This window comes from Bombina bombina, chromosome 1 (genome assembly GCF_027579735.1).
Source record: "Bombina bombina isolate aBomBom1 chromosome 1, aBomBom1.pri, whole genome shotgun sequence".
NCBI classification, from domain to species: domain Eukaryota; kingdom Metazoa; phylum Chordata; class Amphibia; order Anura; family Bombinatoridae; genus Bombina; species Bombina bombina.
Genome location: NC_069499.1, coordinates 416,506,619 through 416,527,452, shown reverse-complemented (window position 1 = coordinate 416,527,452; position 20,834 = coordinate 416,506,619). Strand labels below are relative to the sequence as shown.

The following is a 20,834-nucleotide window of genomic DNA, read 5'->3' as shown; positions in this document are numbered from 1 at the left end:
TCCTTTTGGCTTCGGAGCGTAATACGCCTAGCCTATGAGACTGCTGGACAGCAGCCCCCTGAAAGGATTACAGCTCATTCTACTAGAGCTGTGGCTTCCACCTGGGCCTTCAAAAATGAGGCCTCTGTTGAACAGATTTGCAAGGCTGCGACTTGGTCTTCGCTTTACACTTTTTCAAAGTTTTACAAATTTGATACTTTTGCTTCTTCGGAGGCTGTGTTTGGGAGAAAGGTTCTTCAGGCAGTGGTTCCTTCCGCTTAATCCTGCCTTGTCCCTCCCATCATCCGTGTACTTTAGCTTTGGTATTGGTATCCCACAAGTAATGGATGATCCGTGGACTGGATACAATTAACAAGAGAAAACATAATTTATGCTTACCTGATAAATTTATTTCTCTTGTAGTGTATCCAGTGCACGGCCCGCCCTGTCCTTTTAAGGCAGGTCTAAATTTTAATTAAACTACAGTCACCTCTGCACCCTATTGTTTCTCCTTTCTCTGTTTGTTTTCGGTCGAATGACTGGATATGACAGTTAGGGGAGGAGATATATTGCAGCTCTGCTGTGGCAGATCCTCTTGCAACTTCCTGTTGGGAAGGAGAATATCCCACAAGTAATGGATGATCCGTGGACTTGATACACTACAAGAGAAATAAATTTATCAGGTAAGCATAAATTATGTTTTCTCTTGCAAGGTGTATCCAGTCCACGGATTCATCCTTTACTTGTGGGATATTCTCATTCCCTACAGGAAGTAGCAAAGAGAGCACACAGCAAAGCTGTCCATATAGCTCCCCCTCTAGCTCCACCCCCCAGTCATTCTCTTTGCTGGCTCTAAGCACTAGGGTCTCTCTCAAGAGTGTAAAGTGAATGTGGTGTTAGAATTGTAGTTTTATTTTCTTCAATCAAAAGTTTGTTATTTTAAATGGTACCGGTTTGTACTATTTACTCTCTAGCAGAAAAGTGATGAAGATTTCTGCTGAGAGGAAAATGATTTTAGCATGTTGTAACTAAAATCCACTGCTGTTCCCACACAGGACTGAAGATTACCAGAAAACTTCAGTTGGGGGGAACAGTTTGCAGGGTGATCTGCAATGAGGTATGTTCAGTCATTTATTTCTAGACAAGACTGAGATAATGCTAGAAGAGACTGACAATATCCCCATGAGGGGAGGGTAAGCTATGTTCACAGACTTAGTAAGGAATTGAATGCTTACATAATAGGGCTAATATACTGGTTGACACTTATTCAGGGCAATCGATTGTTTGGCTAAGGAAAAATCATTTTGCAAGACACTTTGAAAGCCCTTTTGGGTTTTTTTCTGGGGTTATTACCACATGGCTGTTTTTTAGTCACTTAGGAGTGATTTACTAGGCCTCACAGCTCCGGAGTAGAGTGGGAGGGGCCTAATTGCCTCAGGTGCGCACTTAGAATTGCAGATAAGTTCATGTTGTTTCACATGGAGAGTCCTGCTGATTTTTGAGGGCCTAAAAGAAGCTATATTCCCCCAAATCTGATCCCTAAGGGAAGGTAGGGCCACATCAAGGCTGTGGCAAGGTGCTGTAGTGATTTAACCAGGTGTTGGCTTTAGGCTGCTCTGGTTTGGGCATTAAGGGGTTAATCGTTTTGAAACATGGGGTGCAATCTTATTAAGGCTTTAGCTACATACTGTGAAAATTTCAGAAAGATTGCTGCATTTTTCACCGTTTTGTAAAATTGTGTGCTCTTTTTACCTCTTAAAGGCACAGTAACGTTTTTTTCAAATTGTGTTTTTTATTTGATTAAAGTGATTCCAAGCCTGTTTGTGTACTCTACTAGTCTGTTAAACATGTCTGACACTAAGGAAAATCCTTGTTCAATGTGTTTAGAAGCCATGGTGGAACCCCCTCTCAGAATGTGTCCCACTTGTACTGATATGTCTATACACTTTAAAGATCATATTGTTGCACTTAAGAATGTGCCCCAAGATGATTCTCAGACTGAAGGTAATGAGGGTAGCCCGTCTGCCTCTCCCCAAGTGTCACAACCAGTTACACCCGTGCAAGCGACGCCTAGTACCTCTAGTGCGTCTAACCCTTTTACATTACAAGACTTAGCGGCAGTCATGGATAATTCTCTTACAGCCTTCTTATCTAAACTGCCCGTGTTACCTGCAAAGCGTGATAGCTCCGTTTTAAGAACAGATTATGAGCATTCTGACGCTTTGGTAGCTGTATCCGATATACCCTCACAACGCTCTGAAGTGGGAGGGAGGGATTTGATGTCTGAGGGAGAAGTCTCTGATTCAGGAAGGGTTCCTCCCCAGACAGATTCAGATACATTGGCTTTTAAATTTAAACTAGAACACCTCCGTGTTTTACTTAGGGAGGTATTAGCTACTCTGGATGACTGTGACCCTTTGGTGATCCCAGAGAAATTTTGTAAAATGGACAAGTACCTAGAGGTCCCTGTTTACACGGATGCGTTTCCGGTCCCTAAGAGGATTGCGGATATCGTTACTAGGGAGTGGGATAGGCCAGGTGTCCCTTTTGTCCCCCCTCCTGTTTTTAAGAAAATGTTCCCCATATCTGACCCCATGCGGGACTCGTGGCAGACGGTCCCTAAGGTGGAGGGGGCTGTTTCTACACTAGCTAAACGCACAACCATACCAATTGAAGACAGTTGTGCTTTTAAAGACCCTATGGATAAAAAATTAGAGGGTTTACTTAAGAAATTTTTTGTTCAACAAGGTTTTCTTCTCCAACCTATTGCCTGCATTATTCCTGTAACTACTGCAGCTGCTTTCTGGTTTGAGGCGTTGGAAGACTCGCTCCAGACGGAGACCTCACATGAGGAAATTATGGATAGAATTAAGGCTCTAAAGCTAGCTAATTCTTTTATCATTGACGCCGCTTTCCAAATAGCTACGTTAGCGGCGAAAAATTCAGGTTTCGCCATTTTGGCGCGCAGGGCGCTATGGCTAAAGTCCTGGTCGGCCGATGTGTAGTCTAAATCCAAGCTTTTGAACATTCCTTTCAAAGGGAAGACCCTATTCGGGCCTGAATTGAAAGAGATTATTTCAGATATCACCGGGGGAAAAGGCCATGCTCTCCCTCAGGACAAAGCCTTTAAAACAAAGAACAAAGCTAATTTTCGTTCCTTTCGCAATTTCAGGAACGGCCCCGCTTCATCCTCTCCGGCTACAAAGCAAGAGGGTAACGCTTCACAGCCCAAGGCAAACTGGAAACCTTACCAGGGCTGGAATAAGGGTAAACAGGCCAAAAAGCCTGCAGCTGCCACCAAGACAGCATGAAGGGGTAGCCCCCGATCCGGGACCGGATCTAGTAGGGGGCAGACTTTCTCTCTTCGCTCAGGCCTGGGCAAGAGATGTACACAATCCTTGGGCATTAGAGATTGTAGCCCAGGGATACCTTCTAGAATTCAAGGACTCTCCTCCAAGGGGAAGGTTCCACATTTCTCGTCTGTCTACAGATCAGACAAAGAAAAAGGCGTTTTTACGCTGTGTAGAAGATCTACATACAATGGGAGTGATCCACCCAGTTCCAATTGCAGAACAAGGACTAGGGTTTTACTCAAACCTGTTTGTGGTTCCCAAAAAAAGAAGGAACTTTCAGACCAATCCTGGATCTCAAAATTCTAAACAAATTCCTCAGAGTCCCATCATTTAAGATGGAAAACATTCGGACAATCTTACCAATGATCCAGGAGGGTCAATATATGACTACCGTGGATCTAAAGGATGCGTATCTGCACATTCCTATCCACTAAGATCATCACCAGTTTCTCAGGTTCGCCTTTCTGGACAAGCATTTTCAGTTTGTGGCTCTTCCTTTCGGGTTGGCCACTGCTCCCAGAATTTTCACAAAGGTGCTAGGGTCCCTCCTGGCGGTTCTAAGACCGCGGGGCATAGCAGTGGCGCCTTACCTAGACGACATCTTAATTCAGGCGTCAACTTTCCAAAGAACCAAGTCTCACACGGAGATTGTATTGGCCTTTCTGAGGTCTCACGGGTGGAAGGTGAACATCAAAAAGAGTTCTCTCTCCCCTCTCACAAGAGTTCCATTCCTAGGAACCCTGATAGACTCGGTAGAAATGAAAATATTTCTGACGGAGGTCAGAAAGCCAAAACTCTTAACTACTTGCCAAGCTCTTTATTCCATTCCTTGGCCATCTGTGGCTCAGTTGCGGCAATGGACATAGTCCCTTTTGCTCGGATACACCTCAGACCACTGCAACTATGCATGCTCAAATAGTGGAATGGGGATTATGCATATTTGTCTCCTCACATTCAGTTGGACCAGGAGACCAGAGATTCTCTTCTCTGGTGGTTGTCTCAGGATCACCTGTCTCAAGGAATATGTTTCCGCAGGCCAGAGCGGATCATCGTAACGACCGACGCCAGTCTGTTAGGCTGGGGTGCGGTCTGGGACTCCCTGAAAGCTCAGGGCTTATGGTCTCGGGAAGAAACTCTTCTCCCGATAAACATTCTGGAACTGAGGGCGATATTCAACGCTCTTCAGGCATGGCCTCAACTAGCGGCGGCCAAATTCATCAGATTTGAGTCGGACAAGATCACGACTGTAGCTTACGTCAATCATCAGGGGGGAACAAAGAGTTCCCTAGCGATGACGGAAGTAACCAAAATAATCAGGTGGGCGGAGGATCACTCCTGCCATCTCTCAGCAATTCACATCCCAGGAGTAGACAACTGGGAGGCGAATTTTCACCGTCGTCAGACTTTTCACCCGGGGGAGTGGGAACTCCACCCGGAGGTATTTGCCAGCTGACTCAGCTATGGGGCACCCCAGAGTTGGATCTGATGGCGTCCCGTCAGAACACCAAACTTCCTCTCTACGGGTCCAGGTCCCGGGATCCCAAGGCGGTATTGATAGATGCTCTAGCAGCGCCTTGGTCCTTCAATCTGGCTTATGTTTTTCCACCCTTTCCTCTCCTCCCGCGTCTGGTTGCCAGAATCAAGCAGGAGAAGGCTTCAGTGATTCTGATAGCGCCTGCGTGGCCACGCAGGACTTGGTATGCAGACCTAGTGGACATGTCATCTGTCCCACCATGGACACTGCCAATGAGGCAGGATCTTCTAATACAGGGTGCGTTAAAGCATCCAAATTTAGTTTCTCTACGTCTGACTGCTTGGAGATTGAACGCTTAATTCTAACAAAGCGTGGGTTCTCTGAGTCAGTTATAGATACTCTGATTCAGGCTAGAAAGCCTGTCACCAGGAAAATCTACCATAAGATATAGCGGAAATATCTTTGTTGTTGTGAATCCAAGGGTTACTCATGGAGTAAGATTAGGATTCCCAGGATATTTTCCTTTCTCCAAGAAGGACTGGAGAAAGGATTGTCAGCTAGTTCCTTAAAAGGACAAATATCTGCTTTGTCTATCCTGTTACACAAGCGTCTGGCAGAGGTACCAGACATTCAAGCGTTTGCTCAGGCTTTAGTCAGATTTAAGCTTGTCTATAAACCTGTGGCTCCGCCATGGAGTTTGAATCTAGTTCTTTCAGTTCTTCAAGGGGTTCCGTTTGAACCTTTACATTCCATAGACATTAAGTTGTTATCTTGGAAAGTTTTGTTTTTGATAGCTATCTCTTCTGCTCGAAGAGTTTCAGAATTATCTTCCTTACAGTGTGATTCACCTTACCTGGTGTTCCACGCAGATAAGGTAGTTTTGCGTACCAAGCCTGGTTTTCTTCCTAAAGTTGTTTCTAATAAGAATATTAACCAGGAAATAGTTGTTCCTTCTCTGTGTCCTAATCCATCTTTGAAGAAGGAACGTCTATTACACAATCTTGATGTAGTTCGTGCTTTAAAGTTCTATTTACAAGCAACTAAGGATTTCAGACAAACATCTTCCTTGTTTGTTATCTATTCTGGTAAGAGGAGAGGTCAGAAAGCGACTGCTACCTCTCTTTCCTTTTGGCTGAAAAGCATCATCCGTTTGGCCTATGAGACTGCTGGCCAGCAGCCTCCTGAAAGAATTACTGCTCATTCTACCAGAGCAGTGGCTTCCACATGGGCTTTCGAGAATGAGGCTTCTGTTGAACAGATTTGTAAGGCAGCGACTTGGTCTTCACTGCATACTTTTGCCAAATTTTACACATTCGATACTTTTGCTTCTTCGGAGGCTATTTTTGGGAGAAAGGTTTTGCAAGCAGTGGTGCCTTCCGTTTAAGGTACCTGTCTTGTTCCCTCCCTTCATCCGTGTCCTAAAGCTTTGGTATTGGTATCCCACAAGTAAAGGATGAATCCGTGGACTGGATACACCTTGCAAGAGAAAACAGAATTTATGCTTACCTGATAAATTACTTTCTCTTGCGGTGTATCCAGTCCACGGCCCGCCCTGGCATTTAAGTCAGGTAAAACATTTTTTGTTTAAACTACAGTCACCACTGCACCCTATGGTTTCTCCTTTTTCTTCCTAACTTTTGGTCGAATGACTGGGAGGGGGAGCTATATGGACAGCTTTGCTGTGTGCTCTCTTTGCTACTTCCTGTAGGGAATGAGAATATCCCACAAGTAAAGGATGAATCCGTGGACTGGATACACCGCAAGAGAAAGTAATTTATCAGGTAAGCATAAATTCAGGGTTTTTTTTCCTTTCATGATTCAGATAGAGAATACAATTTTAAACAACTTTCTAATTTACTTCTATTATCTAGTTTGCTTAATTTTCTTGATATTCTTTCCTGAAAAACATATCTAGATAAGCTCAGTAGCTGCTGATTGGTGGCTGCACATAGATGCCTCGTGTGATTGGCTGACCCATGTGCATTGCTATTTCTTCAACAAAGGATATCTAAAGAAAGAAGCAAATTAGATAATAGAAGTAAATTGGAATGATGTTTAAAATTGTATTCTCTGTCTGAATCATGAAAGGAAAATGTTGGGTTCATTGTCCCTTTAAATACACATAATTAAAGTATTTTTCTTTTGTATGCATCATAAATTAAACACTTCATTTAAAAATATCTACATAAAAATGTATTTTTTGTAAGCATTAAAAGCATTCCAACTGTCATTTTGATAACTAAGGACACACCTCTTGAAAAGCTTCTAGCATGTATATCTTATCTTTTTTTGCAATGACCAATTAGGGATGCACATAAATGTGATCCTGCACTCATAAAGCTAATACTCTCTGGGATCAGTGGGAAAACTTCAGATTTATACACAGCCAAACCTACGAACATTAAATGAAAGTTATTTCATTATGCATAAATAAACAGTTTATAAAGAATTCAGTTTTGAGTTTAGTGTCTCTTTAAAGATGTTTTTTTTAAGAGTAAATACAAAAATAACAATTTAGCAAGGTATTATTAGGTTTAGATTTTTAGTTTGAAACACATTTTATTTTGTAAATTTTTCCCTTCTTTATATTCTCACATGTATGTAAAATTGTTCTTTTGTATACACACACACACACTGTATGTACACACATACACATGCAATATATATCATGTATTGTTCCACATATAGACTGTACTTTTTCCCCTTGATTTGTAGCTTTAAATTTGCAGTGCGGTCTATATGCAGAGCGCGGCCTATAATCGGGTGCTTTTTGGCAATATCGTACATGCGCAGTACAGCTGAACTTCCGGTGCACCCTGTTTTGAATTAAAATTACTGGCAATATTCCCAAATAATGTTACAGTAAACCTTACTGCTAAATAGCTTTACAGTAGACCTTGGGTAGGATTTTCCACTACTTATTGCATAGCTGTATATTTAAAAATAACCTTGAGAGGAATTCCCTACATATATATCTTTTCTGATTGGACTGTAACTTCCTAGAAAAAGATATTTGTCCTGTTTACCTCTGGATTCTATAATCTAAGAATTCAGGAATTTAAAGGGACATTTTATCAAATTTGCTTCATTCTCACATTCTCATATTATTCTTTCTTTAAGAGATGTCTGGATAGGTACTGTGCACATGTCTGGAGCACTACATGACAGGAAATAGTGCTGCCATCTAGTTCTCTTGTTAATGTATTACATTGTTGCAAAACTGCTGCCATATAGTACTGCAGACACGTGCACGCTCCTGAACTTACCATTCTTCTTTTCATTAAAGCAGCAAAATTTGATAATAGAAGTACATTGGAAAGTTGTTGAAAATGATATGTTCTATTTGAATGATGAAAGAAATGTTTTTGGGATGTATGTTCCTTTAAATGTATGAGATATCAGATAAGGCTAAAACAAGTTTCTGTCCTAATGCCAGTGAATGTAATGTTATTATATTGTCTCTAAACAACTCTGTACCCAAAGCCATGAGTCTAGAACCCTGTAAATAATTCCCTCACTGTCCTCCGAGAATAATGGGTTGACTAGCTGGACTGTGTGCCTATGTCATGCCACTTTTTGGTCTAATTTTTTGTTTTACTTCAGTATAGAACTATTTGAATTCTTCTTGTGAATGAGGTCACTCTTATTTTGCTTTGTTAGTGCGGAGGCTACATGAATTCCTCAGTTAATTATATACTGGGAATCAATGAGCATAAGTACCCCAGAAGAAAAGTAATTTATTTCCTCCAAAACCATGAGGAACAACTCTTATGTGTACATATTTTTTTAAAATGGTTATTTAAGTTTTTTGTAGCTTTGTTTCCATTTGAGACAAATAAGCCCTGTCTGTTGGTACTTCACAACAACCAGCATTAGCTTTGGTATACACTACAGCATGCACCAGAACTGTTTGCAAATCATGGTGTCAGACCCTAAAATGTCCCCGGACAATTTGGATCCTGGCGTGGAGCTTTAACCAAGAGAGTATCTTTTTCAGGGCTAATGGATAAATCAGTACATTTCCTAGTAATTTGCTTACTGTCTCACTGTGAATGGGGATTAACCAGTTTAGCCTAAATTGCTAGAGATATTGTAACCTTCTTGGTTGTTTCATCTCTCTCACCATGAGGAATGAGGTGAAGAACAATGCCAGTATATTATAGGTAGCCAGCACTGCACTGGTGTTCAGCTTACTCCTTTTGTTCTTCAAGCCACTCTCTATTGGTTTACTTTATTAAGTTGATCATTTTTTCCATATTGTAAACATATGTTCCATTCCATCTACCACAACCAGTATGGACAAGCCTGTTTAAAACATATTAAAATGTATAAAGGTGATGGGTGTACTTGACATGATTGTGATATATAATTTTAACAGTGAAAAATATTAGTGACAAAGTAGAGATGAACAGTGATTATTATAATTGTGTAATGCACCTATAAACCTAATCTGGATTGTATAAATTACTCAGATAATATGTCCAACAATAAAACTTAAATAGTAAAATATGCAAATAGGGATATTAAGGAGAATATCCCTTTATATAAAAATGCTTGTATAATGTTTCTACTTAGTAAAAATATTGAGTATAACACCTCCTCTTTTTGATGCACAATATATCTGAATTTGATTGGTTTGCTTTCTTTTTGTGTTACAGAATGGTGGCGTACGACTGATGCACACACTCGTGCTGCCTTTTTCCCCCCACTGCTCGGAATCCCTCCTTTGTTCTCTCCTCAAGCCCAGAACCATGACTCTTCTTTCCATCTCCGAAAATCTACAAAAAATGGTCGTGTGGGAGCTGAGAAAGGTAGTTGACCCCTGCTTAATTTTAAAATGATCAAAACTGTAGGATTGTAATACGAATGTGTGATAATACATTTTCCAGAATCTAAGTAGAAAATTATAGTGGCATTTAAATTAAATTTGATGTAATTAATATGGGTTCTAAAGCAGTAGTTACTTTTTGTGTCACTGTGGCTTTTGTTTTAACTTGTATAGTTATTTATTATTGTATAAAGAAACTATTTTATGTGTATGTAATTAGCTGTTGTGTTTTCAAAATAGTATTATTTAATTTCTTTCATAAGGTGGTGAGTGTCCATGAGACATTACTAATGGGATTCAACTCCTGGCCAATAGGAGGAGGCAAAGATTCCCAAAGCTCTACAAGCATTTAATCCCTCCCACATCTTTGGTATTCTATTCTTTTGTTTGTCTGCATAGGATGCAGGTAGAGAATTGAGGTGCTTCAGATTCTTCATTGAGAGGGATCCTCAGACAGATTTGAGGCCCATTTTCCCTCAGAGAACTTTACTCCATACATAGATCCTCTGTTGTGAGGTACACAGCACTGGATGGGCTCTCTACCGGAAGCAGCCTTTTCTGCAGCCACTATGCACATTAGAGTGGATACATCTGAGGTAAGTGCAGCTATTTCTTGCGCGCACATAGCGCACACGCTATTAATAGGTACACCAATTTTAAAGGACCAGTAAATACAGTAGAATTGCATCATTAACAAAGGCATGATAAAACGACAATGCAATAACACTTAGGGGTAAATTTATCAAGCAGCGGGTGCTGCAATCTACCCCCGAAGTTTCCGGCTCGCCAGAAACTTAAGTTGAGAAGCAGCGGTCTTCTGAGGTGCGGACAGCAATCATCCCAATCAGATATGATCAAGATGATTGACACACCCTGCTAGCGGCCGATTGGCCGCGAATGTGCAGGGGGTGGCATTGCACAAGCATTTCACCAGAAATGCTTTGCAATGTTAAATGCAAACAACATATGCTTTCGGCATTTAGCGATGTCGGGTGGACATGATTCACCACAGCTAATCATGTGCGGGTGCCGCTTAATAATTCGGCCCCTAAGTCTGAACTTCAAAAGAGTAGTAGATTTTTTTTCTGACAAAGTTTCAAAGGCATGTCTATTTTCACTCCTCCTGTATTATGTGACAGCCACCAGACAATCACAAATTAATATAAGTATATTCTATTAATCCTTGCACATGCTCAGTATGTGACTGAAAAAGTGTAAATATAAAAAGACTGCACATTTTGGTAATGGAAGCAAATTGAAAAGTTTAAAATTGAATGCTCTATCTGAATCATGAAAGTTTAATTTTTGACTTGAGTGTCCCTTTAAGGGGTCCATCATAGAAAACCTTCCAAACTGGATTTTATTTTTAAACCTTCTGCTACATCACAAGAGTTTTTTTCCTGTTCTTGAGGCTCTTATTAAAATAAAACCTGGTCTTTTCTTTTAATCCAGCCTCTAAATTTAATAAGATGTTTCCTTTTCTGGCTTCCAATGTAGATCTTTGGGAAACATTCTCAGTGGTGGATGTTGCTATTCCCTTTAGCAAAACGCACTACTATATGACTTTAGCAGTGCTGACCAGTGCTTTATGATTTTGTCATTGTCAGCAAACAGAGCGTCCAAAGATAGACTTCTATCTCTCCTTTTCAAGGGAGAATTTATTTGGACCTAGTCTTGACGTCATCATTTCCACTGTGTCTGGAGAAAAATTAACTTTTCTCTCTCAGGACAAGAAGTTTAAGGGAAAAATAAAACAAATATTCAATTTTTGTTCTTTTTGTCAATTTAGGAACCAGATCTTCCTGGAAGTTTTATGCAGTTGGAACAAGGCCAAGCATTCTATGAGCCTCCTTCCTCTTCCAAATCAGCATGAAGGTATGGTCCCAATCCAGATTCTTATCACAGTCTATCCAAAATCTCTGGATTCCAACCATGGTTTTCCATGATTTCTAAATAGGTTTCAAATCAAAGCCTTTTTTGAGAAAGTTATCTTCATTTTAACGTTCAAAAAGTCTTTCCAAATTTTATTAGCTGTAATTTAAGTTTTGGAACAAAGTGAAGGGTTTATTCCATCCTTTACTATTATTCCCAGGAAAGAGGAAATCTTTGGACCAATTCTGAACTTAATTGCTTTAAAGGGAAACTGAACCCAATTTTTTTCTTTTGTGATTCAGATAGAGCATGCAATTTTAAGCAACTTTCTTATTTACTCCTATTATCAATTTTTCTTCGTTCTCTTGCTATCTTTATTTGAAATAAAAGCCATCTAAGCTTTTTTGGGTTAAGAACTCTGGACAGCACTTTTTGATTGGTGGATGGATTTTTTCCACCAATCAGCAAGGACAACCTAGGTTGTTCACCAAAATGGGCCGGCATCTAAACTTAGTTTCTTGCATTTCAAATAAAGATACCAAGAGAATAAAGAAAATTTGATAATAGGAGTAAATTAGAAAGTTGCTTAAAAAAATCATGCTCTATCTGAATCACAAAAGAAAAATTTTGGGTTCAGTGTCCCTTTAATCAAATGTTTCTCTTTTTTCAGAATAGTAATAATCTGGGCAATTCTACCCCTTATTCAACAGGGTCAGTTTATATCAACATTTACAGTCGTATGCAAAAGTTTAGGCACCCTTGACAATTTCCATGATTTTCATGTTTGGATCAGCAATTTCATTTTGATCTATCAAATATCTGAAGGACACAGTCATATTTCAGTAGTGAAATGAGGTTTATTGGACAGAAAATGTGCAATGTGCATCAAAACGAAATTAAACAGGTGCATACATTTGGGCACCCTTGTCATTTTGTTGATTTGAATACCTGTAACTACCTAGCACTGATTAATTGGAACACACAATTGGTTTGGTGAGCCCATTAAGCCTTGAACTTCATAGACAGTTGCATCCAATCATGAGAAAAGGTATTTAAGGTGGCCAACTGCAAGTTGTTGTTCTCTTAACCTCTCCTCTGAAGAGTGACAACATGGGGGCCCAAAACAATTCTGAAATTACCTCAAAACAAAGGTTGTTCAACATCACTGTGAGGAACATAGTAAGGAGATGGAACCACGGGTACAGTTTTTAGTTAAGGCCAGAAGTGACAGACCAAGTAAAATATTGGAGAGGCAAAACGTTGACTTTAATGACAAACGTTTTCAGTTTGTTTGGTCTATCTACAGCTCCCAGAATTTTTTTGAAGGTTGTAGGAACTCTCTTGTCTGTAATAAATACTCATGTAGTTTAGTGGCTCTATACCTGGACAACATATTGGTTTAGGCTTCATTTTTTTCCTTCTGCTGTATTTCATACCAATTTTCTACTGTTGTTGTTGTTGTTGTTTTCTTTGCAGACATGGTTAGAGAATTCATTTTAAAAGTTCTCTTTCTCACTAATTAAGAGTCTTTTTTCCTGGATTTATTATAGACTCGGTTACTATGCAGCTTTCTCTAATGGATCAGGGATCAAAGTTACACTCAATTTCCATCTCATCTGTAGATCAAAGTCTGCAGGTTACATTCTCTTGATCTGAGGTTCAGACTGGGGATCTTGGTGTGCAATTTTTAGGTCCCTTTAGAGCTGTCTTCCTCTGAAAGGAGAAACAGATCTTAGTTTTCATTCAGACAATGTTACAGCTGTAGCTTATGTCCATTATCAAGGGGGAACTTAGCAATGAAGGAAGTCTGTAGGTTTTTTGATTGGTCACAGAAAAAATTCTATATTTTGCATCCTAGGAAGACATTTCTTCCAGACATAGATCTGATGACTTCTGTTTCCAAGAGTCATAGTTTCAATGGAGTAGGTCATGCTAAATTAATCTGACTGCTCCAGTTAGGCCACACAGAACTTAGTTTGTGAATCTGATTCAAGATCTTAAGTCTCTCATGTATAAGAGATTGAATACCTATTTTCGGTTTCTTTGATGCTGTATTGAACTACTTATTTCAGACCATAAAGCCTGTTACAAGTAAAATTCAATGGTAGAAGTCAATAGGAGTGTGACTTATCCACCCGCATTGCCGCTCATTTGCATATTGCTGTGGCACGGGCCTATTTGAAGTGTGCCTTCAAGGCACAAACAGTACATTCACTGAAACTAAAAATAGTTTCTGTGTAGGCACACTTCAAATATTGCTGTGGGGACCTACGTTTTATTACACCTACACTAACTAGCTCAGGCGATTGTAGTCTTGATAGCTTGCGAGACAAGCATGCCCGCTACCCTCCTCGCAACCTGCACTTCTCTGCTTTGAACATATTGATCTTGTCTCAGATGGTCCAAAGTGCAGGCTACTCCCACTAGCACACCCCTCTAACTTCCCTGATCACCTATACCTACATCATGTCTAACCTACACACCCCCTTGCTACCTCCCACCGACCACCTACACCAAATCTTGTCCCCCATTCCTCCCAGAAGGTAGCACCCCCAAACAAGTGGTATTCCTAGATGTCTCAAGTGGTATTCCTAGGTGTCTCAAATTGCCGACAACTTACCAAAAGGAAGACTTGATCCCCTTCAACCTACTCGATTGGCAACACTTTTAAGAAGCTGCGGACCAGGGCTGAATTCCAGTCCGGCGCTAAGTTCCAGGAGCATGGCTAGGCCGGTAAGGTTTTGCCTGCCCTCCAGCGTTTACCTCATCTCCTTGACAAAATATGTATTGTCATGTACAATGTAGATTATTTAAGGTATTGTAGATATCTTAAAAGGGATTTAATGATTGCTTGCTATTATTTAAAAAATAAATATATATTTGAAAATGTTTGTTTCAAATAATAGAAAGCATCATTAAAAACCTTTTAATATATAGATTTTTGCAATACTTTAAACAATATTCATTGTACATGACTATGCATATAATTTAAACATTGACCCCTAATCTGCCATAAACTACAAACTAACTGTAGAAGCAAAAACCCTACTTATACATATTCAATATTTAAAATGATGCATTGTTATGTATGCATAATGTTAAAATATTTGCATATAAATTAAAATGTAATTAATGTTGATTAACTACAGTATAGTTCTACATTACTGCATGCCTGTTATGTAAAAATATAATTTAATGCTACGGACTACTATAACATAAATTATATATTAACATATTTATCTATTTTATCACTAATAAACACAACATGCTAACATAAATACATTTTAATGTATACGCAATGCTTAAACCATTATGCAATATACATGCATGCCATTTTAAATATTGAATATCAGTGTAAGGCCTGACTACATTATATATACAACCTTTGAAATAAAATGCATGTATAATGCATATTAGTTTAAAGTATTGGATATATAAATTAAAATGTAGATATTCTTGCTTGATGCATTTATTATTTTAAATAAAAACATATTTTTAAAATAGATATTAATGTTACAAAAGACAGTTGCATTATAATTATAGTATTACATAACTGCATGCTTGTTATGTAATAAAAAAATTGTAATACTAATGCCTTTTGTAACATGAATATACATTTTAAAATATATATTTATGTTTAAAATAAAAAACACAACAAGAAAAAATAAATACATATTCATTTATATACAGTAGTTTTAAATCAGGCGCATGTATCACAAAATTTGGAAAAGCTTTAATTTCTGGTGTGAATGTAGAGGATACTGCTGAAGTCCCTTTCAGATACCTAGAGAGCTACATTTCTTACAGGACAATCTGGAAAAAGGCAGACCAGCCACTTCTCTTAAGAGTCTGATAACTGTTTTGTCGGTATTGTATTCCAAGAAGATTGCTTTGTTCAGACCTTGATTAGAATCAGACCAGTTGTTAAATCAGCTACTCCACCGTGGAATCTCAACCTGGTTTTAAGGGTCCCCCAGGCCTTTTAAACCTATGCATGGTCTTGACATTCAGTTATTGTCTTGGAAGGTTTTGTTCCACTTGCGCATCAACCAAGAGAGTGTCTGAACTTTCAGCTTTATCCTGTAATCCTCCTTACCTGATTTTTCATCAGGATAAGGCATTTCCGAGAACCAATTACTCTTTTCTTTCTAAGACAACATCAATCAGGAAATGAAGGTTCCATCATTATATCTAGCTCCAAACAAATTCAAGGAGCGACTTGTTCACAACCTACATGTTATCAGAGCTTTATGATTTTACCTTGAAGCTCTAAAGGATTTTAGAAATTAGTCTTCTTTTTTCATTTTTATGGACCTCACAAGGGTTAGAAAGCTTCGGCAGTTACATTAGTCTCTTGGCCTAAGCTTTGAATTGCAAGGCATAATTGGTAGTGTGGAAGACTCCCCCTGAGTTCATTACTACTCATTTCACTAGAGCAGTTGCCACATATTGGGCCTTCAGGAAGGAAGTTTCCATTGAGCAAATTTGTAAAGCAGCTACTTGTTCTTCCTTACATACTTTTATAACTTTGACTCTTCTGAGGCTGCTTTTGGCAAGAGAGTTCAGCGGGCCGATGTGCCTATTCAGTATCATATCTGCCTTAACTCTCATACCGCCCTATATTGTGATCTTCTTGTGGCCTTCACTGCTTAGGTATAAGATAACACAGTGTAATGATTGCTGCAAGTGAATCAAATATTCTGAACTTAGTGTATATGCAGATTCCAAAAGTTTCGATACTTAATTCAGTTTAAGAAATGAAATAGGCAAGAGGGAAACATATTAATGTGGCTAACAGGCTGCAACACTATTCCCCAATCATGGGAAAATAGGATGCTTCAGTAGCGAGGAGTTGTTACAATCTAGGAGGTTATTCAGAGTTAGGTTAACTTAGAATTGTCCTCTAAGAATGGTTAGAAATGTGATCACAATTACATGTATGGTAACTCGCAACACAGAAGGAGAATTAAATGAGTACTGGAGGAAATTAACGGTAGCTGACATAAAGGTGGAAAAAAGAAATGAGAAAATAAAATAGTTAAATAAGCACCCCTGTATCCTAGTGAGATTTCATATATTGTGGTAGAGAATGGAAGCTAAAAGGACTATGGGCTGGATTAAAGATAAGTTAAGCATGTTGAGCTTAACAGAGTTCAAAAACAGAAGCCGTGTTTCATGTATTCCAGAATGCAGAAAGCTTAAGTTAATGAGATAGCTGGTTACTTAAATATGTTGCAACGTAGAGTGTAGGGATGAAACGTATAAGCAATAATAACAGTCAATTTCCAGAGCGTAGCAAGAACGATCGTTACCTGAAGTGTTTGACTGTGAAGAGAGAGTCAGAGGAGGCGGTCCGGAATGCTGAGATCTGAGCTTGCTTGAAACTGATCAGCTGTTAGATGAAGATCTGGTTCTAGGAAAAACTGTAGACAACGGTAGTGAAAACTGTTCCGGCATGAACAGCTGAGAGGCGTGTATGCACTTCTCAGGAATTCCGTATCCAAGGGCTAAGAGGGCTTTGTAAGAGCTAGCAATGAAACAACCTTTGTCAGAAAGGCAGTAAAATTAACAAGCGATGCATAGCTGTAGAGTAGGAGGTTATAAGGCATGTTAAGCCAAACCCCCAATTAAAGAGGCAGCAACCCGACAGGTCCCAATTACATGACACATAGACACGCATTTGTTTTTTTGTACAGGTGGCAGCAGTATTAGTTTGCACTTCACTTGCCCTATTTTATCTTTGCTGCTTCTCTGTTTTTCTACTTTCTTTTGACCATATGTATGAGTTGGAGAGATTGAGTGTTTTTGCCTCCTCCTGGTGTTCTGAGTTTAATCATATATTTGATAATAAAATAAATAATTTTATCCGGCAAGCATACATTTTTTTTCCAGTATCTAACACACCTTAAAGAGACATAAAACCCAAAATCTTTCCACGGCTTCATTCTCCTTTTATCGAATGTGCTTTTTTCTCTTGGCATCCTTTGCTGAATGAGCAGAGATGCACTACTAAGATCTAGCTGAAAACATTGGGGGAGCCAATGACAAGAGCCATGAATATACTACCATCAATCAGCAGCTGGCTCCCAGTAGTGTATTGCTGCTCCTGAGAACTAGGTATGTTTTCAGAAAAGGATACCAAGAGATTGAAGCAAAATAGATAATAGAATAATAAAAAAAAACTTTAAAATTGCATGCTCTATCAAAATCATGAAAGGTTAATTTTAACTATACTGTTATCCAAGGTTCTGTTTAGTAAGATTATGTCATGGACTGCTTCATGGACTTCTTCAGGAGTACTTTCAGATAAGGATAGGTTGAAATGGGTGAAAAACATTGGAAAGCTACATTATGCTCCCCTGGCCTTAGGTTAGACTATCTTAAATTGTATGATCCAACTAATTATGTTAAAAAATTAAAAAAGTGCCCATGCTACCTGCCAGGACATATGAAGGCAGAACTGAAGTAATAACTAAATCGTATATAAGCTTCTAAATGATGATCTGCTCTCGAGTACTATAAATAAAATTTTGTGCAAAACAACCCAGCATTAATTAATACGTTTCCCTTATCCACCACACCTAATTTGTCTGCACTAGAAAATAATGTCTGTGCATAAAAGAAAGGTTTGTACTGTAATCAGAAAAATATGCTGTTACTGTGCATGGAATAGATACTTCTATAGGATGCTTCAACATTCTATGTGCTACAGCATCCAGTCAAAATTACTACCCTGCCAAGAATAGTGAGGTTTTTTATGTGATACAGTAGTACCAGAAAACCATTTCAAAGCTGTTGGATAAAAGAACCACTGCGAGTTGAGTCTGATATTACTCACTGATACCCATTCTGCCTAAAGTATTACTCTGTAAGCACAGTCATCATTTCATTAGAGAGGTATTCGTGTCTCTCTCTGCTCATTTGAGGCAACCTAAAACCCCCGATTAATAATTCTCCTAATAAATTCTTGATTAACTAAAGACTTACTTATCTGGAAACTAAACTATATGAAACTATTTTTTATTTTATTTTTAAATCTCAGTTTTGTCATCACAGGTTAAGAATACAATTTTGTATTACAAAAAAATAAATATATATATATATATATAAATTATACTGCACTATATATTGGGCATAAGGCAGGGCATAAATGTTTTTGCATATCTTCTAATAACTTCCTTTTATATTATTGCCTATATACACTTTTAAGTGGTGTCAATCTATCATCTGTTATCTCATGGATCCTCACCATAATCACTAAAACCATCTGATACACAGGGACTTCAGGAAAATATACTGATCAGTGAGAGGCTTTGAGATTTCTGTGTAATGTGTAGAGCTCACAATTGGGGTTTATGTACTTTTGTTCTATTATTGTGCTGCAGTTTCACAAACTAATTAAGAAATGTTTATAATAATAATTTTTTTTTATTATATTTTTACATTTTCATATTCAAATATTAAAAATGAATGTTATTAAGGAGGATTTAAAAGTTTAAATATATATATTTTTTAAGGTATAAATGGATCTATGAATGGAAGTAGCCCAACTCTAGTGACAAGCAACTGCACATCTGTATTATCAACCACTACCGCAAGTACTGTAGGACAAGTAAAGACTGTGAGCTCAGGAGGATCAGGTGGTCGCTCATGTAAACAGGAACAGAGCAAATCTGATAATAGAAGTGAAAAACCTAAAGATAAGGTATTTTTTTCCAGCGCACTGACACATTGTTATTTCTGTTGGAGCCGTTGCAATAGAGCTATGTAATTAATTTAATCTTTAGGAAGAGATATAGATATTATAGATATGACAAAGATTAAATCAAATCTATCCAGTAGAACTGAAAAGGGTCAGAATGCCATTTCTGTGCTCCTCAGGTATTATAACTAGCATGCCTCCTCACAGACAATCGCACATTAGTCTACGTGCCTTTCCAGTAAAACATATAGGGCAGAAATACTCTTAAGCATGCTTAAAACCCCTTCAACAATATATTCCTTAAGGGGGCGTTGAGTAGTAGTCACTGCTAATGTAAATCTTATGATTATCTGCCAGCAATCACGTATACTGAATTAGTTTGACAATCTTGATAATATAATCATCAAAAACTAAATATGTATTAGAATAGCTGTCAAAATTTAAACTATTTTGAGTTTTTGTAGCTGTAAACTGGCATACAAATCTTTCTTACATTTTTAAACTATATATATGTATATATATAATATTATATTGTGATTATCATTCATTGTTTATTTTTGTTTCCAGCAAAAACAGAGAAAGAACGTTGAAAGCTCCAGTGACAGCGATTCTGGTTCATCTTCTGATACATCTAGTGAAGGACTAAGTAGCAGTGATTCTGAGGATTTGGAGGATGAAGAAGACCAAAGTATTGAAGAGAGTGATGAGGATGATTCTGATTCAGAAAATGAAGCACAATCTAAAAACAAAAGCAAGGTATACAGTGGTATTTTTTTCTTGAAAAATTGTATATTTTAACCCCTTCACGTCGTCAGGACGTTCCATGCCATCCTAACAGCGCTGGGCTTTAATGCTATTAGGACAGCAAGAAATGTCCTACCTTATATGGCGTCCTGCAGCCTCCCCCTTTGACGCAATCATGTTTTTAAATCATTAATATTCCCATATACGCAAAGCTAGAAGTTTCTGAGCATATTAGAAATTGCAGTGGATGATTTAGAACCTATTTTTCCTATATTTTGAGTAGATGTTTTCCTCCTGACTGGCAAACTAAAGTGATATCTTTCCACCTCTTCTCATGCAAATACTGATATTAACCAAAAATGGCAAGAGTATAATAAACAAAGGGAAAATACACATTTTGACTTTTAAGACATGGGAAAGACCAAACAAATTCTAAATATAGAGTTGACAGACTCCTGAACAAATGTACAGACAATTTTTTTTTATGATGTTTTTTCATATTTGTGGTAGCTGTAAAAGTGTACCTATTTTATTTAGTTTGGTTTATATAGCTGAACTTTGTATTACTTTTAGCTGACACTGTATGCTTCTTTCCATATATAGCATTATATTCAATCTGATTAACCTTGACAAATAGATACACACACTTACGTTCCCTCTCTATCTGTCTATACTTCTTAAACAGGAAGAGTCCACAGCTGCATTCATTACTTTTGGGAATTCAGAACCTGGCCACCAGTAAAGGTAAGGACACCCCAACCAAAGGCTTAAATACTTCCCTCATCTCCCAGTCATTCTTTGCCTTTCATCACAGGAGGTTGGCAGAGAAGTGTCAGAAGATTGAAGATAGTCTCTTATGGAGGGTACACTCTTCGAAATGGA

At 38.3% G+C, this 20,834-nt stretch overlaps 1 protein-coding gene across 9 annotated transcripts in view; it reads left to right on the top strand.

The window, feature by feature from the left end:
• The window catches only part of BAZ2B (bromodomain adjacent to zinc finger domain 2B), an 842,173-nt gene that overhangs the window by 557,170 nt on the left and 264,169 nt on the right, over positions 1-20,834 (top strand). For all 9 annotated transcript variants that reach the window (XM_053698336.1, XM_053698337.1, XM_053698343.1 and 6 more), the window contains 3 exons: positions 9,465-9,617; positions 19,024-19,211; positions 19,776-19,964. In XM_053698336.1, coding sequence (XP_053554311.1) covers positions 9,465-9,617; positions 19,024-19,211; positions 19,776-19,964 — 530 coding nt within the window. The remainder of the gene's footprint in view (positions 1-9,464; positions 9,618-19,023; positions 19,212-19,775; positions 19,965-20,834) is intronic.